The 26,490-nt window shown below is 48.3% G+C and overlaps 1 protein-coding gene across 1 annotated transcript; it reads left to right on the top strand.

Moving 5' to 3' along the window:
* Positions 1-25,081, top strand: LOC119394606 (uncharacterized). The gene is made up of 7 exons (XM_037661925.2): positions 1-39; positions 867-962; positions 2,659-2,820; positions 6,313-6,463; positions 13,665-13,882; positions 15,070-15,353; positions 24,796-25,081. Exons 1-7 carry the CDS (start codon positions 1-3, stop codon positions 25,079-25,081), a joined length of 1,236 nt encoding a protein of 411 aa, XP_037517853.2.
* The last annotated feature ends 1,409 nt before the right edge of the window (positions 25,082-26,490 follow it).

Raw genomic sequence — 26,490 nt, forward strand, 5'->3', positions numbered from 1 at the left:
ATGAGCTCAGCGTCTGTGAACGGCAGTGCTTCTTCATCGGTACAAGTAGCAGGGAAGCGTAGTACCAGATCGATCACGGCGCGAAGTGTTATTAATCGGTAACTCGAGTGTTCTTGCAGCTGTCTACCGCTTTCCTTTGTTGGTGTACTGAAAAAGTCACAGTTTCGCCGCAAGGGCGGAACAATGAATGCGATAGCAAGAAAAGCGGCCCGTGATGGACGCGCTGCTACGCTGCAGAAATATGTGCCCCCCGGCAACGACTACCGAGCGAGCAGACAGCGGAAGGGCAAGGTTCTCCCTGCGCAAATATTAGAAGAAGCGAGCGAGCTGGCGGACGACCTTCAAGTGCGTCCATTGCGCTCCTCGCGCCATCTCGCTGGTAATGAAGAAACGCTTATAAGCGCCTGCCGATCTCTGAGTCCTGCCAGCGGTAAAGGGTGTGTATATAACGCTCGCCGTTAGCTACCTGAAGGATCTGCGCTTGGTGGCATAGTGGTTAGCGCCACGCGCGGCGGTGCGAGAGGTCGCTGGTTCGATTCCGCGCTTCGGAAGCATTTTTCTGGATTATTTTTCTTTGGGATATTGATGTATATATACATGCTTATACCTAAACGGTGCATGACGGCGGCGACGGGGACGGCAAAAACCAACTGAGACTGTCCATATAATTGCTATCGCAATAAAATCAAGTTACAGATTATCCATCAGTTTGTCAGCTGTAAACCCCACATAATCCTCCTTCTTCACAGATACATTCACCCGGACGACGTCGAAGGCTAGGTCGAGGACACTTGTGAGTGGCCAGAAATACGGGGAGTGAACATTGTTTATATCTCGTTGAGGCGAATGCGTGGGGTCTTCTCCAGGTGTGCAACTACGATGCACTGAAGTCGCACAGCTACATGCAGTGTGGCTGGGTGGGTCAGTCGATGGCGCACAAAGTGAAGGAAAAAGCCGTGCTGGTGAGGGAGAATATGACACCGTCGCAAGCCGTGAACAGTAGGCCCCATAGCGCGTGGGTTTCCGAGAGGCCCTCCGGTGAAGTACGGCACGCGCAGGCTGTACATGCGTAACCGGACAAGGCGGAGTTTGCAGCCGTGTCGGACACTGTGTTATGGACGATGTAAACTACGAATCCGCAACATTCTTACGAGTTGTTAGTCATCAGTGGCTTGAATACCTTTCTTTCGTATCCAGGATGCTGCACGGGAACGTTGTTCTTGTCAGTTTTCTTGCCGCTAACGAAATACCGGGAACAGAGGCGTGACGATGGCAACACGTGGAAGTTCTTCCAATTTACTGAAGCCACCCACTTCTGCCGCAGTTCAGGCGGCGAAGGAACAAGATGCAGCGTGAACATGCCACGCTTGCACTCATCGCGTGGCATACTGTGGGGCGGACACACGATTGCACCTAAAATATTTCCCTTCCGCTGCTTGTTCGTTGACCCGTACACGACACAGTGATGGCCAAAATTTGCTGCCATGATAATCAATTCCTATCAGAGACAGGCGCATATCACACACAAGCGCCTACCGAAGCAACACAAACACAGCAATGGCACAGCCCAAAGCACGATGGCAAGGCTAAGAGCATACCCTCTACCCCTGCAGCTCACTGGTTCGAGGCTGGTCCTGTGAAAAAGAATATATATATATATATATATATATATATATATATATATATATATATATATATATATATATATATATATATATATATATATATATATATATATATATATATATATATATATATATACTTTTTCTGCCTGCTGACGCCACGTGGGAGGCAGAAAATATGTTCGACACTCGCTGCTCTGGCTGTGATCGGCGCTAACACTCCCACGTTGAAATTCACAGGTGCAAGCAATGAAGCGGACGGGGTATGACCGCCGCGGTAGCTCAATTGGTAGAGCATTGGAAGCGTAATTCTAAGGTTGCAGGTTCGGTCCCTGCCGGCGGCAAGTTATCTATTAGTCCACTCGACTTTCTCGAACATCCTCTACACTTTCCTCGGCATTATTCTCTGTTAGCTTTCATCAATGCTGTGTCAAAGATAGAAAAATGAGCCCTTAAAAATTCCCCTCATCCTTTCAAAGTGGTATGTTACGAATATGAAAATTCGTTTTGCTAAGAGACCGCGTTTAATTTGGGAGAATGATTGCTCCATGTTGTTTCGCTACGCAGCAATCTCCGCATTCCTTTTAAAAAACAAACTAATTTTCTTTTCATAAACACTGACACTGACACTGAAATCTGACACATGCAGTGTGGCGAATATACATGCTTTCGTTGTGTCTTGATTTTATACATGTTATAGATGCATTCAAAACGCACTAGATGGGTATAGTTCCTTTCAGTATACCAATCAAGGTGGGTAATTGACTGAGGAGTTATTTAGATTTATGTAAGGTCGAATTTGTTCATATCGCTTCATATGTAGACCTGATTTTTATATATAAGTTTCCCGCTAATGGCTTGTCATTTTGCCGGGTCAAGTGAAGGCCGACGCATGCCTTGGTGAAATATGAAACAGTTTAGCGAATAATTTCTAAAATGAATAGCTGGGATTTTGCAGGAAGCCACATGCTTTATTAAATACTTTTGCTGTTTCGTTGTACACTGTGAGTACACTGATGCTTCTTCCAATTTTCAGCTCGTCGACGTTGCCGCAGGCCCATTTGACGTGGAACACTTCTTATGGAAAGAGTTTCCATCGACGAAGCAGCTCTTCAGTGACGATATGAAAATTCTGAGTGGCATGCGAGACCCTTTCGTCTCCGATTCGGGAGCTTTTATCAACATGTTTGACAGGACGGTAAGCGTTACTTTGCTGAACCTATGTCGTATTGGAGCCCAACAAGGATGACGAGCATCCTTGAACGAAGCAGCTCGTCAATGTGATATGAAAGTTTTGAGTGACTCAACTTGTCAAAAATTCCCAACTCATAAAGAAAACACGGTGTTTACAAATTGGTATTCCTGAATGCCGTCGATGAAACTATCGTGTATCTCTTGTGTTACTGCCCGACTTACGCAGACGAGAGGCTTCACCTCCGTACTGCTCTAAATCACCTGGACGGAAGCTCTTTCACTGTCGAGAAGACATTGGGACCATGGGACTGTTCATCACAGTCCCGAAGGGCAACGAAACTGCTGTTGCATATTCTCAAGGATGCCGTACTTATATACCGTCTGTGATATCAAAGCGGTACTGTCACGTCGGCTGAAACAGTGACTATTCTCTCCTCCTCTCTATCTTTCCTTGCCCCTCCCCTCTTCCCCAGTGTAGGTAACCTACCAGGCTCAGCCCTGGTTAACCTCCCTGCCTTTCTTTCAACCTTATTCTCTCTCTCTCTCTCTGCACCAAAAAGGAACACACCTTTACGGCCAAACAACGAAACGTTCCTTTCCTTCGACCGCGGCCTCACCTTACGTGAGGCCTCCTTACAGCCAAGTACCGACGGAGGAAGCAAGCGTACACTGAAAGCTCCCTTCACCCGTCCTCGCGGGAGGAATGGTTGCCGCGCTCCTGCGTTCAAGATTATCGAATATAACCTTTGCTCACAGGCGTTTATTCTGTAAAAAAAAAGTTGGGTCACCACATCACTTCCAAATTCAAGTGTTAATATAGAGACGCGTGTACGCTTTCTTCCAACAGCGATTACTGAATGTCAAAAGCCACCGTAGTCGAGCGCAAAACGTGGTACGTTCTAGCAACACTGAAACGCCCGCCTCTTTAAATGCTCTAAACGCGCTTCACCGTGCACGCACGCTCGCGTTTCCCCGCAGAGGTGGGGTGGGAGGGTTGCCTCGGAAACAAGCATCACGTCGGCTAGCTCATCACGTGGGCTAGCTGTGAGGTGAAGCGCTCGTTCAGGGCCAGGAGCGGACCTAAGGGCGCACGAAGGTAGCCCCAAAGCAACCTTAAGCTGAGGAAGCGCCAAGGAAGCCTTCACCAAGGGCTCCTCAGTGAGGAAGCTTTCAGAGTGACATAAGGTGGCCTCAACAAAATTAAGGCTTCCTTACTGAGGAAAGGAACGTTTCGTTGTTTGGCCCTTAGTATAAAGTATACAGGGTGTTTTTTTTTTCTATACAGATTTTTTACAAAAATCCTATGACAGTAAGGGCGCGTTCACAATTGGCCTCGAAGGGGGCGAGAGCGACAAATCTCAAAGGAAATTCAGCCGCTTTGCCGCCTAAGCGGCCGGAAAACCACGCGGCGAGCCCGACGCGAAAAATTCGGTGCGAGACCGCGTTTTTCCGCCACGCGAAAGCGGACCGCCTTCCGGCGCCGTACCTTGGCTTCGCTAGCTTAGATCACGTGACGTAAACAACCGGCCGCAAATTCAACATGGCGTTCAAGGCGGCGGCGGTGGCTCGCATCGGCGCATTTGCAAACTACCGGTGCAGTACGACAGAACTCACAGCCTCGACAAGCATGCGTTACTCATGAGCCTGGTTTGGATTAAGATTGCCGAGATGGCTGGAATTCACAGAACGTGAAGCAGCAGCGAGTGGGCGTGCCCCAACGTATCTCGCTTTTGTACAGACGGGTGAATCTGCCGCCGCCGCTGCTTGCGTGACCGCTTATGTAGTTTCTGCTGGTGTATCTCCCAAATCAACTGTTTGCAAAGGTGAAAGCAATTTCTTTTCCGTGTTTTGCATGCATTACTTGACTTCGGTGAGAAAATAAATGCCCAGGAAACGGGCAGAATAGAATAATAATAATATCTGGGGTTTAACATCCCAAAACCACGATATGATTATGAGAGACGCCGTAGTGGAGGGCTCCGGAAATTTAGACCACCTGGGGTTCTTTAACGTGCACCTAAATCTAGGTACACGGGCCTCAGACATTTTCGCCTCCATCGAAAATGCAGCCGCCGCGGCCGGGATTCGATCCCGCGACCTTCGGGTCAGCAGTCGAGCGCCATAACCACTAGACCACCGTGGCGGGGCGGGCGAAATAGAATGAATTATCGAAGTGGCGAAGGTGGTGGCGGCGACGGCATGCAGGAGGGGCAGAACAAATGTGAACATTTTCGACGGCCGTGAACATGGTTTTCCGGCCGCTGTGGCGTTTTCGCTTTATATTCGCTTCCCAAGCGTGAATGCGCCATAATGCTCTTGTCGTTTTCGCACATGCATTCCACGTCGAGGCGGAAAACTTTGCCTCAGTTACAATGACACTTTCACCACTCATTAACAAAGCTTGTTAATTAACTTTTTTATTATTGACTCGAGGGCTAGGTGTTTATATTAGAAAGTTGTAGTGTGTACCAATTTATGGCATACCTGTATTTTACAAATCACAAAAGTTCCGCGTAGTTCGAGATATTTTTCATCGAATGTCAAGAGCGAAATCGAAACTGATCGCGCAAAGCGCGCACGAAGCGCGACCGTTCTGCTGCGTCAGACCGGAACTACGAGTCACATGGGAGCGACGAAATTTGAATGAAGGCGCGCCGCGGCCGTATTATTTCGTGAAAAGCTGCAAAGTCATCTCACTTGTGTCCGCGCATCGTCTTATTTCCGCGCGTAGTGTTTGGTGCTTGTCCGTTTCTTTCGAGCTGTGCACAAGAAAACCACGATATCAACTTTTCCTTTGTCTGGTAAGCATAAAACACAGGGGCTGCCGCGTCGGCGCTACTTCTTGCAGACACGCTAAATAGTTATTCGTGCCTCTCTATAGTTTTAGACAGAAACACATAAGCACTGCCCATCGCGCACAAACATTAAGCTGTCAACTTGTATATTTCAAAATGCTTGCCGATTATTCTGGTCAGATTCTGCTTCTGCGCGCCTTCATTCGAATTCCGTCACTGTCCTGTCACGTGTAGTCCCGGTGTTCCGCCGCACTTTGTGCGCTCCGGGAGCAATCAGTTCCGATTTCGCCCCTGAAATTCGATGAGGAATATCTCAAACTGGGTGTTACTTTCGTGATTTCTAGAAAATGGGTGTGCCATCAGTTGGCATGCACTACAACTATCTAATACAAACACATGGCCTCAAGTCAATAATTTAAAAGTTAATTAACGAGTTTTTGTTAATCAGTGGTAACAGCGTCATTTTAACTCTGGCAAAGTTTTTCCACCTCGACACAGTTCATGTGCGAAAACGGCAAGAGGCTTACTGTAATAGTATTTCTATTAAAAAAATCTGTATTGTATTAAAAAACACCCTCTATATTCGCTTGAACATCTCAAATGTTCGGAATGCACTTTCCATTAACTGAAGCAATTTTCGACAGGAATATATGGTAAGATAGCGTTTACCTTCGTTTTCTGTCTTTTCCAATTATTGACAGACTTGGATTCTGTTTATTACTTCTCTGATTGTCCTGATAACGATATCTACGATAGCCTACCGGATTGCTGGCCGGAGAGGAAGACAGACCGAGCTGTTTATGGACATGTCTAAATATTTGTACGCCTACATCGAAGTTCTCTTCTTCGAAGGTAAGGACATGAGTCGCATTACGTTCAGCAAATTTTAAAACATGATTTCTTTTCTCTACGTGGAACCATTTAATTTTCCAGAAGCCTACAGGCAAGTGTTTTACATTGTTCATGTATTTTTGACCATCTTCCGCGCTATGCCCAAGTCCGAGCTTAGGAAATTAAAAGAAATTATCCCACTGAAGAACATGACGTTACACCGTACTAGTAACTTTAATAAATAGTGCACTATTGATAGAGACATTTGAATAGTTGTTGCAGATATGTTTGACGCAGATTGGTTGCAGTTTTCTTGCCGAGTGCTGGTGATACACTCTTCCCGTTTTACGAGTATCTGAGTAATCGCGTTCTTTCACCCTCTACATTTCCTTCGCTCTCTTTGCATGTATTAAGTATTAAAAAAATACAGGCAGCTCCACCCCGTCAAAGCCACCGAGACACCGGAGCTAAGGCCACCCTTGTCAGGCTCATGGTGTAAGACAGACAGACAGACAAACAACTTTATTGTGGTCCTGAGAGGCAAGGCAGCGGGCCAACTAGGTAGGCCCCCACCCAGCCGTTGGCTAGTCCCATGTCGGAACAGAGAGGCCATGCCTCTCCGCTCTTTCACGAGCCCTCTGGACAGCCTGAAGCTGGACGTCTTGTCTGGGGTCTGTGATTGCCGTCGTCCAGTCTTCTTCTCTTTTAAAATCCTGTAACGCAGGGCACTGCCAGAGCATGTGACTTAAGGAGTCAAATTCACCACAATCTGGGCAAAGTGGATCAATATCCGAATGAAGCATGCTCAGAAAGCCCCTAGAGGGGTAAGACCCCGTCTGCAGCATGCGGAGCGTGCTTGCTTGTGATCTGTGGAGCTTATAATGGGGAAAGGGAAAAGTCTGTCGCTCTCCTCTGTAATGAGATGTTATCTCGTGAAAAGTAACGAGAGGATCACTTTGGACGAGCTCTCCCGAATTCACCCGAGAGGCCACCCCGTCGCGGCTTGTGAAACCTCGCGCACGGTCGTGGGCTATCTCGTTTGGGTTCAGGTGACCCGGCAGTACGTCTGGTCCCATGTGGGCGGGAAACCAGACTATGTGGTGAATGGTGTCTGAGGGAGGTTTGCTGCGGAGAATTTTGGCTGCCTCTGTGGCTATCAATCCCGATGCGAACGCCCTAACGGCCGCTCGGGAGTAAGAAAATATTTTTCTTACACCGTGGTCTGGCTATTGCCTTCCAATGTTTCTTTTTTTTTTTGCTAGTCTTTCTTAGTGTTTATATGTTTTGCAAGTACTTTCTAAGGATGTCTGTGTTCTATCATTGCTCTTTATTTGACACTCTATATTAAAGGGACCGACAACTGGCCAGAACATGGGATTAGATCCTGGTATAAATGAAAAGACCGTAAAATATAGTGACCGATTCCAGCATCCTTTTCGCGTTGCGAGTAGGATTTATAATTTTAAATCGGGTGTAAAAGTAACAAAAACCGGTATGTCACGCAGCCTAGCGGAAGAGCCCTGAAGCTGGATTATGAAGTCGATCACTTTGCTGTACGTAGTCTGATGCTGTCATGAGTGTCATAATTAGTCCTCAAAGTTATAGTATGTATATTATTATCCAGCTCCACTCAATTCTGTGCTGCTTACGAGGTAAAAGGAGCTGCACGGTGAGAAGCGGCACTGCCTTCGTGGCCGTCAGTGGACCATGTCGAGCCGCGGCGCATGTCCGCGATGTGCACGCATGCGCAGTAACTCACCGCGCTCGAACACGAACCGCTCTCGCGCTCACTGTTTGCAGCATATGTTGTCTCGTGTGTATAATGGCTTCATCTTCACCGCAGATGGAAAAATTCTGATTACAAATGTTTCGCGGCGTTTTCCACGTTACCATTCCGTGATTAGGCACTTTGACCGGTGAGCTTTCCGCTGCGCTGAGGAAAGTAGGTACCATGAAAATTGGTTGTCGGTCCCTTTAAGCTTGGGGCATTTTTCAATGCCAGCCAGGTGCGTCCGGTCCAGCCGTTCACCACCTCCTCCTCTAGCTCTTTCCTACTCTCCCCCGTTTGCTAGCCTCCGCTTCTGCTTTGCGGTCATAGGGGAGAGTGCCCTTTGGGTGGAGCCTCGCGACGGAAGTCAGATTAGGTAATGTTTTGTTCAGTTGTGCCCAGATCCGTGCAGCGGCGTCTTGCATCCCTCATGATCACTATATTGGCTATCATGCTGGCTTTCTAAGAGATACGTTGCTTTGAGATTGTGCGTCTCCGTTCATGGCACTATGCGGGCTACCAAAGGGGACGGGTCACTGCGACGCTGCTGCATGCGCTGCCTATAAGATGTGCCACTCGAGCGCTGTGAGGTGGCGGCGGCATTTGCTCGAGCCACAAAGGAAGGAGCGCGGATACCATAGCACGGGTGAACAAATCTGACAGACGCATGATATTGGAGAGGGACAGCGCGTCTATCGCACCTCCATGGAACCATGGTCTCCGAGATGGCGGGCGCGCGGCGTGTTTCTCTCCGGCCGTTCCAATCGCCGCGCTCCCCAGCAAAACCAACGTGTTCGCCTGGCGCGCCCGGCTACCGCGAGGGGGCGCATTCACCAGACGGCCGGAGAGAAACACGCCGCTATGGTGGCTAGAGGGGGAGGTGTCAGCAATGGCGCGCCGGAGACGAAGCATTTTTTCATGACGATGCGACGGCGCGGGAGGCATCTCGGTGCCGACAGCAGCGCCGCCGCATGGGCGCGTCCTCGGGCGCGTCTGTAAGCTCCCATATTTCATGCGCGCGCTGGCTTAGGTTCGCGGAGGTGTTTGACACGGACGCGAGGCGCGTTTTCCGTCCACGACTTCTTACGGCGCAAACTAACGATACAACCAAATTATTTTCGAGATTAGGCAAACATATCAATGAAGCTGGCCCAACAAGAGCTTTGGTAATTGCTTCGTGCTGCTGAAGCTTTGCGTGGAGTGTAACGATTGGAAAACACTGCACCTCGGCTTATGCAGTGGGTGGTCGTTTGCGGGGGTATTGCCCCCCGTTTCGCTGGCAACTTCTTGGAAAGGTACGCAGCGACGTTGGGGAACAAAGCTGGAACCGAATCTGGTGTTAGGGAAGGGCGACTATGGGGAATTTCCACTGTTTCACCGTTGATCACGTGTGTGTAGCTGCGAAATATAAACCTCTCGTGGAAGTGAAGTGCACAGACAACGCTGTTCTTGTCCAGCGGCTTATCAGCTCGTGGAATAGAACGTTCCCATCCCTGGCGACGTTCATCATCGGCGGGATAACTGTGATGAGAGACGTATCCCGTAGTGGATCCATAGGCGAAACAATGTCTCTGCTGCCTCTGTTGCTTTGCCATCACGTAGTGTCAGCACATGCAAACCACAACCTCGCAGGTGAGCCGTCGGCGCGTTGTAGCGGATGCTTTTCGGCTTTCTTGCGAGCCTCGGTCGACGACATAAAGTAACTAAGGCACGCGTCCGCTGGTCCGGTGACGGCAACGGATAATCTATCGACGGGACGACAAAACTTCACGACAGAAAGAGTTTTGTGTGCTGACGAGTTCGGCAGCAACACTGGCGTTCGCCGCACAATTGTCTTTCTCTCTTGCGAGAAAACGCGACATGCGTTTCTCGCTCGCGAACAATGCGGCATACCTTTATCATTCGCGAAAAACGTGACATGCTTTTCTCGCTCGCAAAAACCGCGACATACGTACGTTTCTCGGTCGTGAAAAACGCAACATGCGTTTCTCGCTTTAGTAGACAGCGTGCCATAGACGCGTTTGCTGACTAGGAAGTTCACGTTTCCCGGGAAGCGCCGGTGGCTACGGGAACGCCTTTTGCCATCAGGCACCAATACGCACAAACAAAAGCCGAGCAGGCGAAGCAGCAGGTCACACAACACGCGCTTTGCCGGAGAGAATCCACGAGACCACTTCGACAGACCTCGCTCTAAGCATCTCGGAGACGACGAGCGCGCCATCTGTCGGCGTCATGAAAATGTGCCGCACCGGCTTGCACGGCGCAGCCTGGCCGATTCTGACACCTCCCCCTCTAGCCACCATAACGCCGCGGAGACCGCGGCAGAAAGCAGAGCGCACGTGATTTCAGCGTGCGCATGTTTTTTTTTTTAAATGCGAATGCATTTCTTAGTCGGGCTATGTGAGGCATCCGGCGTTGTCCGCGCGCCTCTCCGCTCTCACTCCCTCTCCCATAGCAACAGCTGCGGGCGCGCGCACTTGTCCTCGCCTCTAGCAACCGGAGCAGGTGGTGCGGGCGGAGTAGCGGAGAGTGAGTGGAGAGGAGGAGCGCGCTCTGGCCTCTGGCCTGTGAGGGCCCTCGCATGGCGGGAGCTCGGCGGAGCTCCCGCGTGTGTGGAGAGAGTGTAGGAGAGGGTAGGTGCAGTGCTTCGCCGCTCCTTCTCTCGCCGTTCGCTCTCTCTCCTCCCTGCGCCACCGCCTCAATGGAGTGCGTTTGAAACGCGTTCGTAGCGTTTGTGCTGCCTTGGAACAGCCTGAAAACAGCGCGTTCTAAACGCGTTTGTGCTGCATTGAAGGCGGTGGCAACATCCCTGAGGTGAGTACGAACGCACGTAGGAAGCGTTCGTTGAAAGAGGCGCCCAAAAGGGAGACACTTGAGCGCGTCGATGTGTCCAGCTCACGTCCAGCTTTACGCCATTAAAATTACTACGCCGTGTACTCTCGGCGCAAGAAATTCATTCGCATTTCCTCACGATTCCCTTCGGGGAGGTGGGGGCATTTTTTTTTTCATTACGGTCCGCCTCAGTATTTTGCCAGCGTCCGTGGTGTGCCCGAATCACTGGAGCGCCAGATCGAACGCGTTTTGTTGAAGGCAGCGCTGCGCCTTCTGCGACGCTATTCCAATCAGCTTCCCCAGCCACGGAACGCGCGCGCGCGTCTTTCCAGTCCGGCCGTGCCCCAGCGAACGCGTCGCTGTGCGTAGTCGACACGACACGCACAGCTACGGAGATATTCCATACTTCGGTGACAACGAGTCCGATGTATCGCAACGCAGTGTCCGGACTTCTGCGACGCCATTCAGTTTCCCCGGTAAACCCGTCGTTGCGCGTGGATTTCCTACTTTTGAGACACAATCGAGTGCGAACGATGGAATTCCCTACTTCCGAGACACGATCGAGTCCGATCCGTTACAGAGGCATCGCAAATATAAGTGCTCTAATATGGGCGGCGCAGTTCTACAGCCAAAAAAAAAAGCCAAATAGAGAATATATACGCACAGCATTGATTTTGCCTCTCGTAAACCTTGACCCGACATTTTCAAATGCGCGGGAGGTTAAATGAAAGCGCGAAACCATTTTTTTCTCGCCACATGCAGCGCCACCAGCGCGGCAAATTTTTCGATCTTCGGTAAGAGCGCCGCGGTGCTGAACACTCTCTCTCCGTGCGATTGGGACGGCCGGAGGGAAACACGCCGCGCGCCCGCCATCTCGGAGGCCATGCTGGAACCATAGAGTTTCCTAAGATTATCTAGAGGAGACTCTGGCGCTGCGATCGTTCAGCCACCATGGGGATGATGGGTAGTACACGGATTTGCCTAGTCTTCGTGCTTGCGGGCTTCGAACGCAGTTTTGGCTTTGTTTAGTGTTGTGTTTCGGTTTTCTTTCGGATAAAAGAATAGACCGCTGTGAACTTCGTCACCAGATTTGAATTGGCGAGCCTAAAAAAGTTAACGTGGTGAAGTGGAACAGCTGACTTTTGCTGAACTTCGTCTTTCGACAAAGCGGATGCTAGCGACGCGGAGCCAAACCGAGCTGAAAGAACGAAGTTTAGACAAATCCGTGTACTACCCATCATTCCCATGGTGGCTGAAGCGCCATGCGTTGCAGCTCCCATAGACACTAGCACTAGAGTTCCTTCTAGTAAGTATTGTAGGGAACTCTATGCATGGAACGCGCTTAGACGCACGCGTGACGCAAGCAGCCGTACCCTTTATGTGGTGTCGCACAACGACCACTCCCTGAAGTAAGGCGGACCAACGGTTCCCATTGAGGAGCGAACATTTGCACTGGCATTGAAAAAAATGGAGGAAGCATTGCTTGGGGTGACGATATGCTCATTCACGGCCGCGCAGGAATGCTACGCGAGCGTTCCAGTGCGGCCATGGCCCAATCCGCCCGCCCACTCGCCAAAACGCGTTTTGCTACCACGGCTACGCTGGAACGCAAGCAGCGTTGGAATCGCTGCTGCTGTCCATGACATGACCATATTATGCCAACAGACGGCGAAGTATCGCCTAGGAGCAGCCAGAGACGTATATTCCCTTTGGGAGAGTTCGGCGCTCTTTTGATCTCGCCGCCAGTCTGGCAACTGCTGCACTACAGTCTGGCAACAGCGCGCTTCCGCGCCGCCGACGCCATTTCGTGCCGAGGTTTCTCGTGATGCTGTACCCGTGACGTCGCAGTCGGCATTTATGCTTCCTCTGTGACCAACCTGGTGTGTCTTTGCTGCTGTTCGTGCACGTGTCGGCTGCGTGGAACATCGTGGACCTGCACGGACGTCGCAACGGGGGCTTGCAGCGTAGTAGGCTGCTCTAAAGGCTCTGTTGTACTCCGACGTGCGTTCGCGTCAGCCCGCGGCGGCGGGAGATGGCGACGCTAGGTTCGTCACGTTACGTTGACGCGAAAACAGAGCACTCTATACTCCCACTTGCGCGACGCACTACGTCGCCTTGACGCATGCGCAATTGAGCGCACTCGGCGTCCCTTCTTCACGTAGAGACACAGACGCAGTTCAGTCTGGATAACGTCGCCGGCGTGGAATGCAGCATGTCGCATCTCCCGCCGGCTGCAGCCGGGTCGCGTTGACGGACGCTGGGCGCGTCAGTCGCATCGCGCGTTGGCCTATAGAGTGCTGCACGTTTGTTAGCGTAGCGTCACTGTGCCGAGGGTGCGCGCGCGTCGACGTTACGCTGGAGTATATCAGCCCCTTAACTCGCTGAAGAAAGGGTTCGCCAGAGACGGAGCGTTGCGGGCGCACGCGAACGCGAGCTTACAGTGCCGCGGCACAAAATGGCGGACAGCGCCGCCGCTAAATTTGGACGGTTGTTGGCTCCGCCCCTCCGCCGAACTCTCCGAAGGAATATACGGCTCTGGGAGCAGCTACGCTGTTCAAAAAAAGGAAACTCACCAACTGTGGCGTGAGCGTTGAGAGTCAAATCTGACACTCGTCGTAATAGCGACGCAGGTTCGCTTCGTGCCCCTGGCGAACCGCGTATTGCTTGGAGCCTGGCTAATAGCCTGCTTCGTGCTTGTGAACCTGTTCAACGGCGAAGTGAAGGCCAACCTACTCGCCAAGTCGGAGACCACACGCATTAACACTGTCGACGACCTGTTACGTCATCCCAACATGTTGCCCATCGTCGCTGGAAGATCGCCGCTGGAATACGTACTCCAGGTAATAACGCATTACATACTTAGGCGCATCGAGCATCTCGCCTTGGTGCCAGTGAACCGCAATGACGTGGGTTTCGTTCTTCCATTCGTTTATTAAGGCCACAGTCTTCGATGCCTCATCAAATGCAAAAAATGACCGACGGCTTCAATACGAGTGGTGCAAAAAGAAATCATCACTTGATGATGTTACAATATGACGTCATTCTGGCGCCAAAGATCGCCAAATTTTTTGCCGTCATCATGACATCACAATGATGTCAAATAACGTGACATCACATCATGAAGTCATTACATGACATAGACGCTTAGTTGAAGGTGGGCCGATCAGGGCGGCAGTGCAAAACCACCTTAGGTGTAGAAAGATTTCGGAGGTTGTGGTGGAGGATCAATACATAGGCTGAGAACAAAAATAATATAATATAATATGTTATAATATAATATAATATAATATAATATAATATAATATAATATAATATAATATAATATAATAATAATAATAATAATAATAATAATAATAATAATAATAATAATAATAATAATAATAATAATAATAATATAATATAATATAATATAAGGGACCCTGTGAGTTCTTTTTTTACGTTCAATTTCGGGACAATTCAGTTTATTGCCAACACATCACGATAAAAGTTATTTACATCCTCATGCGCTCCTCGCGGCCTCCTCCATCTCTGGTGCTGTTTCTCTTCCTTCGTGACCACTGATTCGGATAATATATGCTGCCGATATGAAGGAAATCTATTAACCCGAACAGGAATGTATAAAACCGCTGAAGCGTCAATCGAATCCGCTGCTTTGCACTTTGTCAGCTACGGCTCTTCATTTCATCCGCACCAAGCTTTGGATCAAAGGCCTGTGGTGCCATGGCAACCTTTCAATATGTAAGAGTTGGTTTTCTTTAGAGAACATAGATAAGTAAACGCGATGTTATATTACTATACCACGAGAACCGCAGTGGTGAAATGTTTACGTGCATATGGGGAATGCAATCATTGCTCATGCATCGCAGGCGTGCACTAATCAAAAATACAACATGAAAATAAGCGAAACTCAAATAGCAGCTACGAGTTCAAGTAGCCGTATCCCAACCGGCCAATCAGCGTGGTAACTGCAACGAATGCGTAATGCTGCGCGGTCCTTGATGTTACCGTACCTCGTCTTCATGCGCAGACGTCCAGCCTCAAGGGTGTGCGCGACGTGTACGCGCGATCGGTGCAACGCAAGGGCCTACTGCCCGTGATGCAGCTGTACACGCCGCGCACGCTGGACATGGTGGTGCAGCGGCGCGCCGCTATCATGCTGGACACCACCAGCGCTCGAGTGCACGCCTCCAAGCAGTGCTCGGTGCTTCGCGGCTACTTCTACATCGGCACCCAGAACATCTGGCTGCTGCGCTCCTCCTGGTACTTCCGTCGGGACATTCCGCGTTGGATTGTTACCGAATTCGACAAAAGGTAAGCTTTCATTTATTGATTTACTCAACATTTGTTTGTTCGTTTGTTTCCTTGCTTACTTGCTTGCTTGCTTGCTTGTGGGCACTTCATACTACCGCACGAAAGGCAGTCGACTCCGATTAAGAAAAGTAAAGCAGAGAGCAAGTAATATGTACACATATTATTATTATTATTATTATTATTATTATTATTATTATTATTATTATTATTATTATTATTATTTGGTTGCACAAACACACAAGGACGCAGGAGCAACAGGAAGGGAGCAGGAGCAGGCTGACACCTGCTACCTAGAGTGGCATAACTCCTGCCTACTCCTTCGGGAAGGGGGAACAAAAAGGAGGGGGAAGTACGAGGAAAGAAAGAGAAAAGGAAAAAAAAACATGGCTGATCCCTCCATCATAGGAATCGGTATAACACGAAAGTGAAACGTGTCTTCACAGAAGTAGTGCTTATTGTGTAGTGATGTATGAAAGCTTGTACAATGTCTATTCGTGTTTGGCAGCTATAGCACCGTTTCACGTGGATGCAGTCATGTCGACGCCTAGTGGCACGTCTCCATCGCGACGATTAACACCCATTATCATGATTAAACTGTTGTGGTAGCTGAAGTTGTTAACGTATATTTTGACACAGCGAAACCTGAATCCCGCGTAAAGATGACATTAACACGCTCATAATCAACAGATGACGTCAACAAGCCATAATCAACACTGGTAGTCGATATGCACTTCTTCAAAACGTCGTCAATTAAGGAGAGAAACGGCACAGTGTGCGCTTTCTAGTAATGAGTAATCGACGCCTGTGCTCATGCATACATTACCACACTGCGCTTCAGCAACACGGGACCCAGATGTTCGTAGCTTGAGCCGCAAACGCAAACGCGCGCGTCCCGCTGGCCTGTGTCTCGCTCCGGCATTCGCCCGTCGAAATCGTGTCCTTTCTGCCACGCGTATTGCAGCGGTTTTGATAGTCGGTGCTCTCGCAATCGAAGCAGTCGGAGGCGGAGAAATCCCGTTGGTGTATATTGAAGCGGCACTACTCCGATGAGCCGGCACACGCTAACACGATGCGAAAGGCAAAGAACGTAACTGCATATAGGGTGCCTCCGCGACGCCGGCGCGGCCAGTTCCCCTTGCTGGTATCTAGACGCTTTAACCATTACCTCCGAGATCGCGCGCAATCTCGGAGTAAGCGCTAGTAAGTGTCGATAGTGACGCATTACTTCTTTTCACCTCTCACAGACGGCGGCACCACCCCGCTCCACCCTGCCTACCTACACACCGCCAACAGAGAGCACCGTGCGAGAGAGAATGTGGGAAAGATATAAAGCGCGTTCGTGAAGTGGCCAGCTACTGCCGCGGTAGTTTAGTCGGTTAAGCGTCGGGAGCTTACCGTCGCGGCCGCACGATCGTCGGTTCGATTCCCGGCGGCGGATCTTCTTATTTTCTGTTTCTCATTTGGCGTCCATTTTATCAACGTCATATCCGTGACGGAAGTACGTCGCTGAAGTCTTGGTGGACCCCGGCATAAAACACTTTCATTTCAAAAGAAGAGTAAACAAATAACACAGACAGGCTAAGTGGTAACATGGAAAAATGTCGATGAACGCGAGGCCAAATCGGTTTTGTTCACGAAAGTTAGCAGTACTGGATGGGCACATTGCCAATGAAGCGCAAAAAATGCAGACCGGTGATGCGTAATAACTGATACCAATTGGCAACGCATAAACAGCGCTTCCTCGGCCAATGCGGTCAACCCCTGAGGAAGGGACAGAACCGGTCTGAAGACGTCGGAACAGTATTAGGCTGTGGCTGCGGTGTCACTTCAGCATGCAGAAAAATTCGGCAGATCCCACGCCTTGTGGTAATCGGCTTCATGCGAAGCATTCAGTGAGTAGTTGTCTATGCTGCATTTTTTTGCTTTGAGCCAAGCGTTACGACGTAGATCGACGTGTTTTTGTCTGTGTAGTAGTTTACAGTGGCGTTTAAAGGGTAATTATGGTCTGACGTAACGTCAGCACTCACCTTCGAGCACAAACGTGAGTATTATAGAAACGAAGTGCACTTTATAGTGCGATGATGTGAATATCATACGCAAGTTTCGTTAATGTACTCCTCCGCGGTCGAGGAACGCTTGAATATACAGCTTGCTGAATCATATGAATACAAACGCAATGTTTATTAGACTTCTATGAAAGCGAAGCCAACACTGGAAACTCAACTGACGTTAACCCGGCATGACGCCTGTGTCATGGGAGAACACATGTAATGTTTATTTCTTTTTATAAAATTAGATAGCCAGCGCTGCAAACACAATTCACGCTGCACCGACATTACGCCTACATAGGGTCTTTGACTCTTTTTCAAAGTACTTTCAAGAGGTGGCTTAGTTCTGTGGCACATTACATGACTGCCACGCAGAACGCGGGGTTTGATTCCTGCTGGGATCCCGATTTTTATTCTCATTCGTAGGGTCAGCACTGCCGATGTCGGTTTTCCTTTATGCTCTCGCATTTAAATTACCAATAAGATATAAACTGTCAATCACCTGCGACGCATACCCTCTTGCCGGGGCCCGTAGTATACGGATATGTGGCTCACGTGCCTGGAGGAAAGGGTTTGACGACGTACGCGACATGATTTTCACGTTATTCATGTCACGACCAGACAGTCGTATTCGTAAAACCCTCTTACCCTCCCATGCCAATAATTTTAGTCTAGACTAAGCTAAGGAGGCGATCACGAGAGCACCTATACGTAGATAGATAGATAGATAGATAGATAGATAGATAGATAGATAGATAGATAGATAGATAGATAGATAGATAGATAGATAGATAGATAGATAGATAGATAGATAGATAGATAGATAGATAGATAGATAGATAGATAGATAGATAGATAGATAGATAGATAGATAGAGATAGATAGATAGATAGATAGATAGATAGATAGATAGATAGATAGATAGATAGATAGATAGATAGATAGATAGATAGATAGATAGATAGATAGATAGATAGATAGATAGATAGATAGATACGCTCAAAGTACCTTGGGTTCGCTCAGAATTGCTTCGCATTTAGTAAACACCGTTGTACTTAGATTTTTGGGGAGAAAGAAGACGACGACGTACAAAAGGCTGGCTTCCCAACGCCCGTCTGTAATTTTCAGTCTTTTTTAGCGAGAGTAGAGTTCATCTTTTAATTTCTGTGCCTCGACCTCAACGAACGACGGTCTGGGGGTGACCGTACTGCGAAGCAAGTACAGCCACCGACTCCCGAAACGGGTCGGCCAGAAGCAGCAGCGCGGCGGCCCTCCGTTGTCGCCCGTCCTTCGCGATGTTCTAATGGCATCCACCGCAAGTAATCAGGCATCAGGTCAGCAGGTTCATTCTGTAGACCACAAAGAAGATGAACAAGCAAGGAAAAGGCTGCGTGAAGACGACGCTCAGTCAAGGGCTTCTACAGAAGACAACGAACAGATGGACCAGACAGCCTTCACTGTTGTCTCCTACAAAAAGAAAAGAGCCGCAGGTGTTCCTGTCATATTCAAGCCAACTCAACCTGACCGAAACTTCTGGAAAGTCAACCCAAATCTACTGGCTTCTGCAGTCGTGACAACAGCCCAAGAAAAGGTACTCAGCCATCGTCTCAACAAGGATGGCAGCCTCATGGTGACAACGTCTTCAGTTCCTGCAGCTAATCGCCTCCTCGCTGTGACAGACCTGGCGGGTATTGCTGTAGAAGCACGAGTTCCATACTCCTACTCTGCCACGTACGGGAGGATACAGGACGTCCCAGTTGAGTACTCGGATGACGACCTCAAGGAGTATTTGAGTGAACAAGGAGTCATATCTGCTAAAAGGCAAGTTGCTTACATTCCAAACGAAGATGGTGCTGTAACAGAGACCCGAAGACGCTCGGTCATCCTCGAATTCTCTAAAGACGCCCCTTTACCAAACCGAGTGTCATTTGGATTCTGCAGCTATCCTGTAACGGAATATATAGGATCCGCTACTCAGTGTTTCAGATGTCAAAGGCATGGACATATAGCGAAATATTGCAACGGCCCCATCCGCTGCAAGATATGCGCTGGAGCACATACGCATAAGGAGTGTACGTCACGTTCTCAGCCTCGATGTGCAAACTGTGGAGCTGACCATGCAGCATCATATGGCGGGTGCCCCAAAAAGAAAGCAGCTACCCTAGCACGGACAATGGAGCAATTCCAGGGAAAAGCGCGGAAACGACGAGAACCACCACCGAATCCGGATGTGATATTCACATCTACAAATCAAAAGCAACAAGATACAGTACAGCGCAGCGACACAACCTCGAAAAAGTCTTTTGCATCAATCGTGAAAGGAAACCAGAACAGATCATCATCTGCAAAGAGCCAAGAAAAGTCCTCAAGTGATCCAGATGCAAGTGAACAACAAATGTCCCCAAGGTCGCAGCAGAGCAGGAAGAGCCAAGGAAAGCTGTTGGGTGGCAGCACCGTACAGGAAATATCAGGAATGCTGATCCCCATGATGTTCGCGGCAATCAAGGCTCTCCTATGTGCCAACCCATCGTTGAAAGACATCCCAGAGGTACAGGCAGTCCTGGCTTTTGAACCACTAGTGACGACTTCTTTCACGGCGCAACGCCGTGATTCTTCTGAGTAACAACCATGGATTCGCTACCAATTGACTCGCCAGCGGTGTCCACCAACAAGCACCTTCGCACATGTACTATTTTCCAGTGGAATGCTCGCGGTTTGCGGTCAAAGTTACCAGACATTAAGTATCTTGCGCGAGTGTACCATTTCCCGTTCATGGTCATTTCTGAGTCTCGCGTCGACGAGCAGTTTAGGTTAAAAGGTTATTATTTTCATCATTCCAGGCGACAAAACGGAATTAGCCGACTCCTCATTGGATTTCGCAACGATGTGCCTGCATCTGTGATTGACGTAGGACCGCATGACAAGAATGAGTACGTTTGCGCAACCACAATGATTGGATCTGAAGTGTTTACCCTAATCGGAGTTTACTTGGAACCAGGATCACCGTTCGATGTATCAAGACTCGAAAACTTGTTGACAAGCACTCAGTCTCCACATATTATTTGTGGCGATTTCAACGCACATAACGAGATCTGGGGCAGTTCATATACATGTGCTCGTGGTGCTAAGCTGGCCAAACTTCTTGCAAAATACAATATAGAGCCCTTAAATGATGGCAGCATAACTTACCTGAAAAATCCGAAGACTGTCAGCTGCATTGATGTCACATTCGTATCAAGTCAAGTGGTCCCAATGTTTGGATGGTGTACAGACTTCGAGACTCGAGGAAGCGATCACTACCCTATCCTAATCGCTGCCCGTAATCTTCGGACGTCGCCCAGGAAAGTGGCACTGAAGTTGGTAGACTGGGACGCTTACACAGCAGTGGTAGACGAAGGGATCACAGCCTCGACAACGAATGCAGAATTAATACCGACAATAGCTCATTGCCTCAAAAAAAGCACCCGCTCTGTCGTTAAACGTTGTAATCTGCCAACGAACGACGAAGAATTCGAACGATTATGTGCCATTCGAAGGCGTGCCGAAAGGAAGGCTCTACGTACAAAAAATATTGAAGACCTCAGAGCTTGCCGACGGGCACAAAGGCACATACGACGGTACTTAAGCAAACTGAACCGAAAAAGGTGGAAAGATTTTTGTGGTACGCTAGATATACGAAAACCGCTCAGCAAAATCTGGCGAGTCATCAGAGGCATTCGCAAAGAGCCGCAACAGCTTTACCCTTTCCTCGCGCTGTCATTGCATGAGCGCGCTTCGCTGAAAGAGGTAGCAGAGCAGTACTGTAGGCTCCTTTCCAGCGGGACAACACCATCTCTGAACATTGCAAATCATCAGACTCGTACTCCTCGAGCGACCTTTTCTGACTTAGAGGAACTTTTCACAATTGAAGAGCTCAATGCAGCAATCGGCGACACGAACAAGAGATCAACTCCTGGCCATGACGGAGTGAGTTATGCAGCCCTCGCAAATTTAAGCCCCACATCTCGCCTACGTCTTTGGAGTACTATAACGCCTCGTGGATAAGTGGGGAGGTTCCGAAGGAATGGAAACTAGCCAAAGTTATTCCTATATTGAAGCCAGGAAAGCAGCCAACAAATTACGCTTCCTTCAGACCCATATCTCTACTTAGTTGCGTAGGGAAGCTATTCGAAAAAATGATTCACAAACGACTCAATTGGTTTCTGGAGACTAAGAAAATTTACCCGGAGGAAATGAATGGCTTCCGTCAAAATAGGTCTGCCATTGACAATGTCATTGCCTTGATCGCATCAGTTGAAGAAGAATTGGCTTGTGGAAACACACCTACTGCATTATTTTTAGACATTAAGGCCGCGTATGATTCCGTCTATCATAAATCAATACTCGACGCTTTGGAAACCCTTGGTCTTGGAGGACGGCTTTACGCATGGATTGCAGACTATCTTCAAGGGCGCCAACTTTTCATGTGTACACCGGAGGGCCCTACAACGTTTCATGCCGTAGAAAAGGGAGTACCGCAAGGAGCTGTGTTGAGCCCAGTATTATTTAATCTAGTACTTATACATCTGAAAAGAAACCTGCCCCGTGGCGTCAGCATCACACTGTATGCGGACGATATCTGCATTTGGAGTGCGGCACGTTCCCGCAGAATCACCCAACAACGTCTCCAGAGAGCGCTGGCAAACATATCGGCCTACCTAAATTCAAGAGGTCTCAAACTGTCTCCTGACAAAAGCGTTGCTATGGCTTTCTCGAGGAGGAGAATGGAAAAATATCCACTAGTGTTGAGTGGTCGCACCATTCCATACGTGAAGACACAAAGGTTTCTTGGGGTTACGATTGATAGGAATCTCACATGGTCTCCCCAAGTGAAGAAACTGACTGAGAAGATTTCGTCGGCATCGCACGTATTCCGATTTTTAGCCGGGTCACAGTGGGGCAGCAACTGCCGATCAATGGTGCTCCTCCAAAAGGCCTACGTCGACGGGACCTTGCGTTATTACATGCCCATACTGCATAATATGTCGTATACAAGCAAGAGAAAACTTGAGGCAGCACGCAACAACTGTCTTCGAATATGTCTTGGCCTTCCAAAGGGATCGTCTCGATTAGCAACTGTAGCAGAAGCCGGATGCCTGCCTCTTGAAGTGATATCTTCACAGGAGACACTTCGGATTCACCTCAGACACGTTATTCACAACAAGACCCACTTTTTAAGAATATTTCTACAGCCAATGCCGCATCTAGCTTCGGGCAGGCCGTCGGAAGCATATACGCACGTATTTCGATCCCTGCTCAGTCGTCACCTATTATGCCAAAGAACATCTCACCCTGGACACTGGCACCGCTAGAAATTGTGCCATATATCCCCGGAATCAGTGCAAAAAGGAAAATGCCCCAAGCAGCAACTCATCAGATAGCGCTGGAGTATATGTATAAAGAATACGCAACCGAAACACACATATTCACAGACGGTTCTACAACCCAACGTAGATCGTCGTACGGAATTTATGTGCCCTCTACAGGACAATCCCTCTCGTATCGTCTTGAGAGAGCGACATCATCTACGTCAGCTGAGCTATATGGCATTAAGGAGGCTCTTATGTTTATACTACGACAGCAGCTGCCAAAAAAATGGGTGATATTTACAGACTCTAAAGCAGCCCTACAAAGTATGTGGAACAGGTATAAGCATGGTAATCACCAAAGTGTAGCATATGATATCGCCTATCTTCATCACAAGGCTAAGATTGCAGGACATTACATTAAGTTCCAATGGATACCTGGCCATGCTGGTATTTCAGGAAACGAAAAAAGCGGATGAAGCAGCCCGAAAAGGACTCCACTACCGGAATTTCAGAAGGATATTTTTTACTAAAGTCGACGCCTCGAAGTTCGCAAGAAAATATGCCTGTCAAGAAAAAGACCGCCTCTGGAATCTGCCGCTCCACCAAGATAACTGTCTGCGATGCATTGACCCAGAAGTGAGAGTGAAAATTTCCCCAACACTTCCTCGCCAACTTGAGACGCTGTACCATCGTCTTCGACTGAATGTGGCGTACACGAACTGTTATTTGTACCGCATAGGGCACACCACTAGTCCCTGCTGTGATAACTGTGGCAGCATAGAGACTGTGGAGCACATATTACTGGAATGTTCCGCGTACCGCGATGAGAGACAGTTGCTTGAGCGACAAATGGACATGATCTGTCACGATCAGTAACATTACACAACTTATTAGGCCCAGTGACCAGCCCTTCAAAGCAGCGACGGGTTTTACAGGCACTGTTTAATTACCTATCAAAAATCGGCCTAGTCGAAAAGCTTTAATGGTTGGCTATTTCACATAGCAAAGCCTTATCTTACCTGACACCCTCCTTGTAAATATTTCTATCAGGTTCACTTGCTTATTTCATTTTTTTATATTCTTTCTTTCTATTATTATTTCCTCCCCTCTCTCTAATCTGTCAATCCCATTCCCCATCCCTACACAGAGTAGCATGCCAGCGGTATACTGACGCCGGCAAAAATCTCTGTATTTCTAATAAAGAGCATCTCTCTCTCTCTACTTAGATTTTGCGTTGTAGAACCTCAGGTGAACAAAATCCATGATTACCTCATTACTGCGCGTCTCATAAGCGTATGGTGCTTTTGGAACGTAAAACAATAGAATCTAATAATTACCTTCAATTTTCGTGTCTAGAGCTTTCTGGCGTGTAAGATTCCGAATGCGCACATCGAAAGTAATACTTGCTAGAAAAAGTGAATTTCATGTATACTCCACATAGTGCTCGATACAGCCATGTGAATACAAGGAAAGCATAGGGTACATTAATTGTTGTCTTTAACTGTAGTGTAGTAATTATGACGTCAACTGAAGTGAACTAAAGTGGACGATAAATCACCCTTACACCGCGTAATTAGAAGGTTGTGGGTTCGGATCCCACTTACGTAAAGGACGATTTTTGTCCACTTTAATTTATTTCAATTTACCTCATAATTACTAACGTACAGATAATAAAGGGCGATTTTTGTCTACTTTAATTTGTTTCAATTTACCTCATAATCGCTAACGTATAGGTAATAAAGGGCGATTTTTGTCCACTCTAATTTATTTAAATTTACCTTATAATTACTAACGTGCAGTTAACAAAGGGCGATTTTTGTCCACGTTAATTTATTTCAATTCACCTCTTAGTTACTAACATACAGTTAAATACACCAGTTAATGTCCCATATGCATTCATTGCACTAACTATCTGTTGAATTCATTTGGTTGTATCTAACAAAGAAACGAGCTCCTCAACAATATTCTTCTTTGTGTCACATATTTCTCGCAAATTACCATGTGTGCTGACTACCGCATGCTCGGGTCATGTTTTTCGAAACGCAGAGTGCTCTGGCTGAGCGCCATGCCGTCACCCTTCATGCGGGACGAAGAGGTCTACCCTCACGGCACTCCTTGCTTCTTGGGCAGCCACAAGCAGGACCGGAGCAGCGCCTACCAGCCGCTGCGGTTCGAAGACCTTCGCGCTGTGTTCATTCTCTCCGGTTACATACTCGCCACGTCGGCATTTTTCCTCCTTGTCGAGTTTGTCGTCTACGGCGTCATGTGCTGCGCCAACTGCGTCAAGCGATCGACGGGTCGACTGCCCACTGCCGTGTCACCTGGTTACTAGGCACTTTAGATACTCAGCAAGGCTTCTTAAGCGTAGATTAGAATAAGTAGTATAGTGAGTGATTGTGACTCACCGGCGGCGCAAGTGCCCCAAACAGTCGATAGGTCGACTGCGTACTGCCGTGTCACCTGGTTACTAGGCATTTTGTTTGCGCACCAATGCTTGTTAGGCGTAGCATAGAATAAGTGGTAGTGTGAGTAATTTACAGGTTTCTGGAGTAACACGTTAACCCTACTTATGAAATGCGAATGTCATTTCTAATGTGTGATTCCTGAGTGTGCATATAAAGTAATAAATAAAATGAATAACTGCCTGATGTTGGTGAGCTGAAGTTCTATGTTTCTTTTTTCTCTCTGTCTTTCTCTCCGAACGCGCGGCTCCTTTTCAGCGTGATCACAAGCGTACTGGTGCGGCGCTGGCACGTCACCTACAAAGCAATGAGCCATCTGGTGAACCTCCCTCTTTGAATGCTCTATTATTTTGCATTACGCGACAAAAATGAACCCTGGAAGCTCTTACCAGTGCGCAGTGGAAGTGTATACGCTACGCTAAAGGTAACTACAACGTCGAGAGACGTTTCGTTTGCGCGAACATCCATCATCACTCGCCATCATATCAACGCACACGTGAGATTTCAGAGGCATACCACATGGCAAAGTGCGATAGTGATTGTATTAGTCAGCCATCAGTCGCATTATCGGAACAAGAAATCCGTTTTATTGATCGGGTGTAATCTTGCGTGGCACGTGTGTTTCTGTATATATATTTGATTTTTCAAATAAAACTTTCAGTTGTTATATCAGCGCTTGTCCCGTCCTCTTCTCTTGTGTGCCTCGTCAATTTTTTGCGCTGCGCAAAGATGGATAAGTTCCAACTCGCCCACCTATCAGTCCTACAACCGTTCAAAGGCTGCTCAGTGTTGCGATTCGAGCCACGCATACCCCCCCCCCTCCCCCCCACCCGGCTTCCATTCATGCTCCTTCGCCCAGGGAAAGACGGGCGCGGCGCTCCCTTTCTGTTTAATGAGCAATCGACGACAGGCCTCGCACGCGCGCTGATGTTATCGCATGCGGCCTCCATGCGACGGAGATGGCCAGCTTGTTTCATCTCTGCTTCAGCCGTGTTCCTCGCCAATGGATGGATGGATGGATGGATGGATGGATGGATGGACGGATGGATGGAAACACTCAAGGTTCCAAAGGTTCGCTAAGAAATGCTTCGCATTTAATGATAATAATAACTGTTTAGGTTTTCCAACACAAAACCACGATATCATATTGAGAGATGGCGTATAGTTGAGGGCTCCGGGAAATTTCGGTCACCTAAATCTTGGCACACAGGCCACTAACATTTTACCCCCAACGAAATAAGCCCGCCGCGGCCGTGATCATGAGAATAAAAGATACACC

This window comes from Rhipicephalus sanguineus, chromosome 5, assembly GCF_013339695.2.
Source record: "Rhipicephalus sanguineus isolate Rsan-2018 chromosome 5, BIME_Rsan_1.4, whole genome shotgun sequence".
Classification (NCBI taxonomy): Eukaryota; Metazoa; Arthropoda; class Arachnida; order Ixodida; family Ixodidae; genus Rhipicephalus; species Rhipicephalus sanguineus.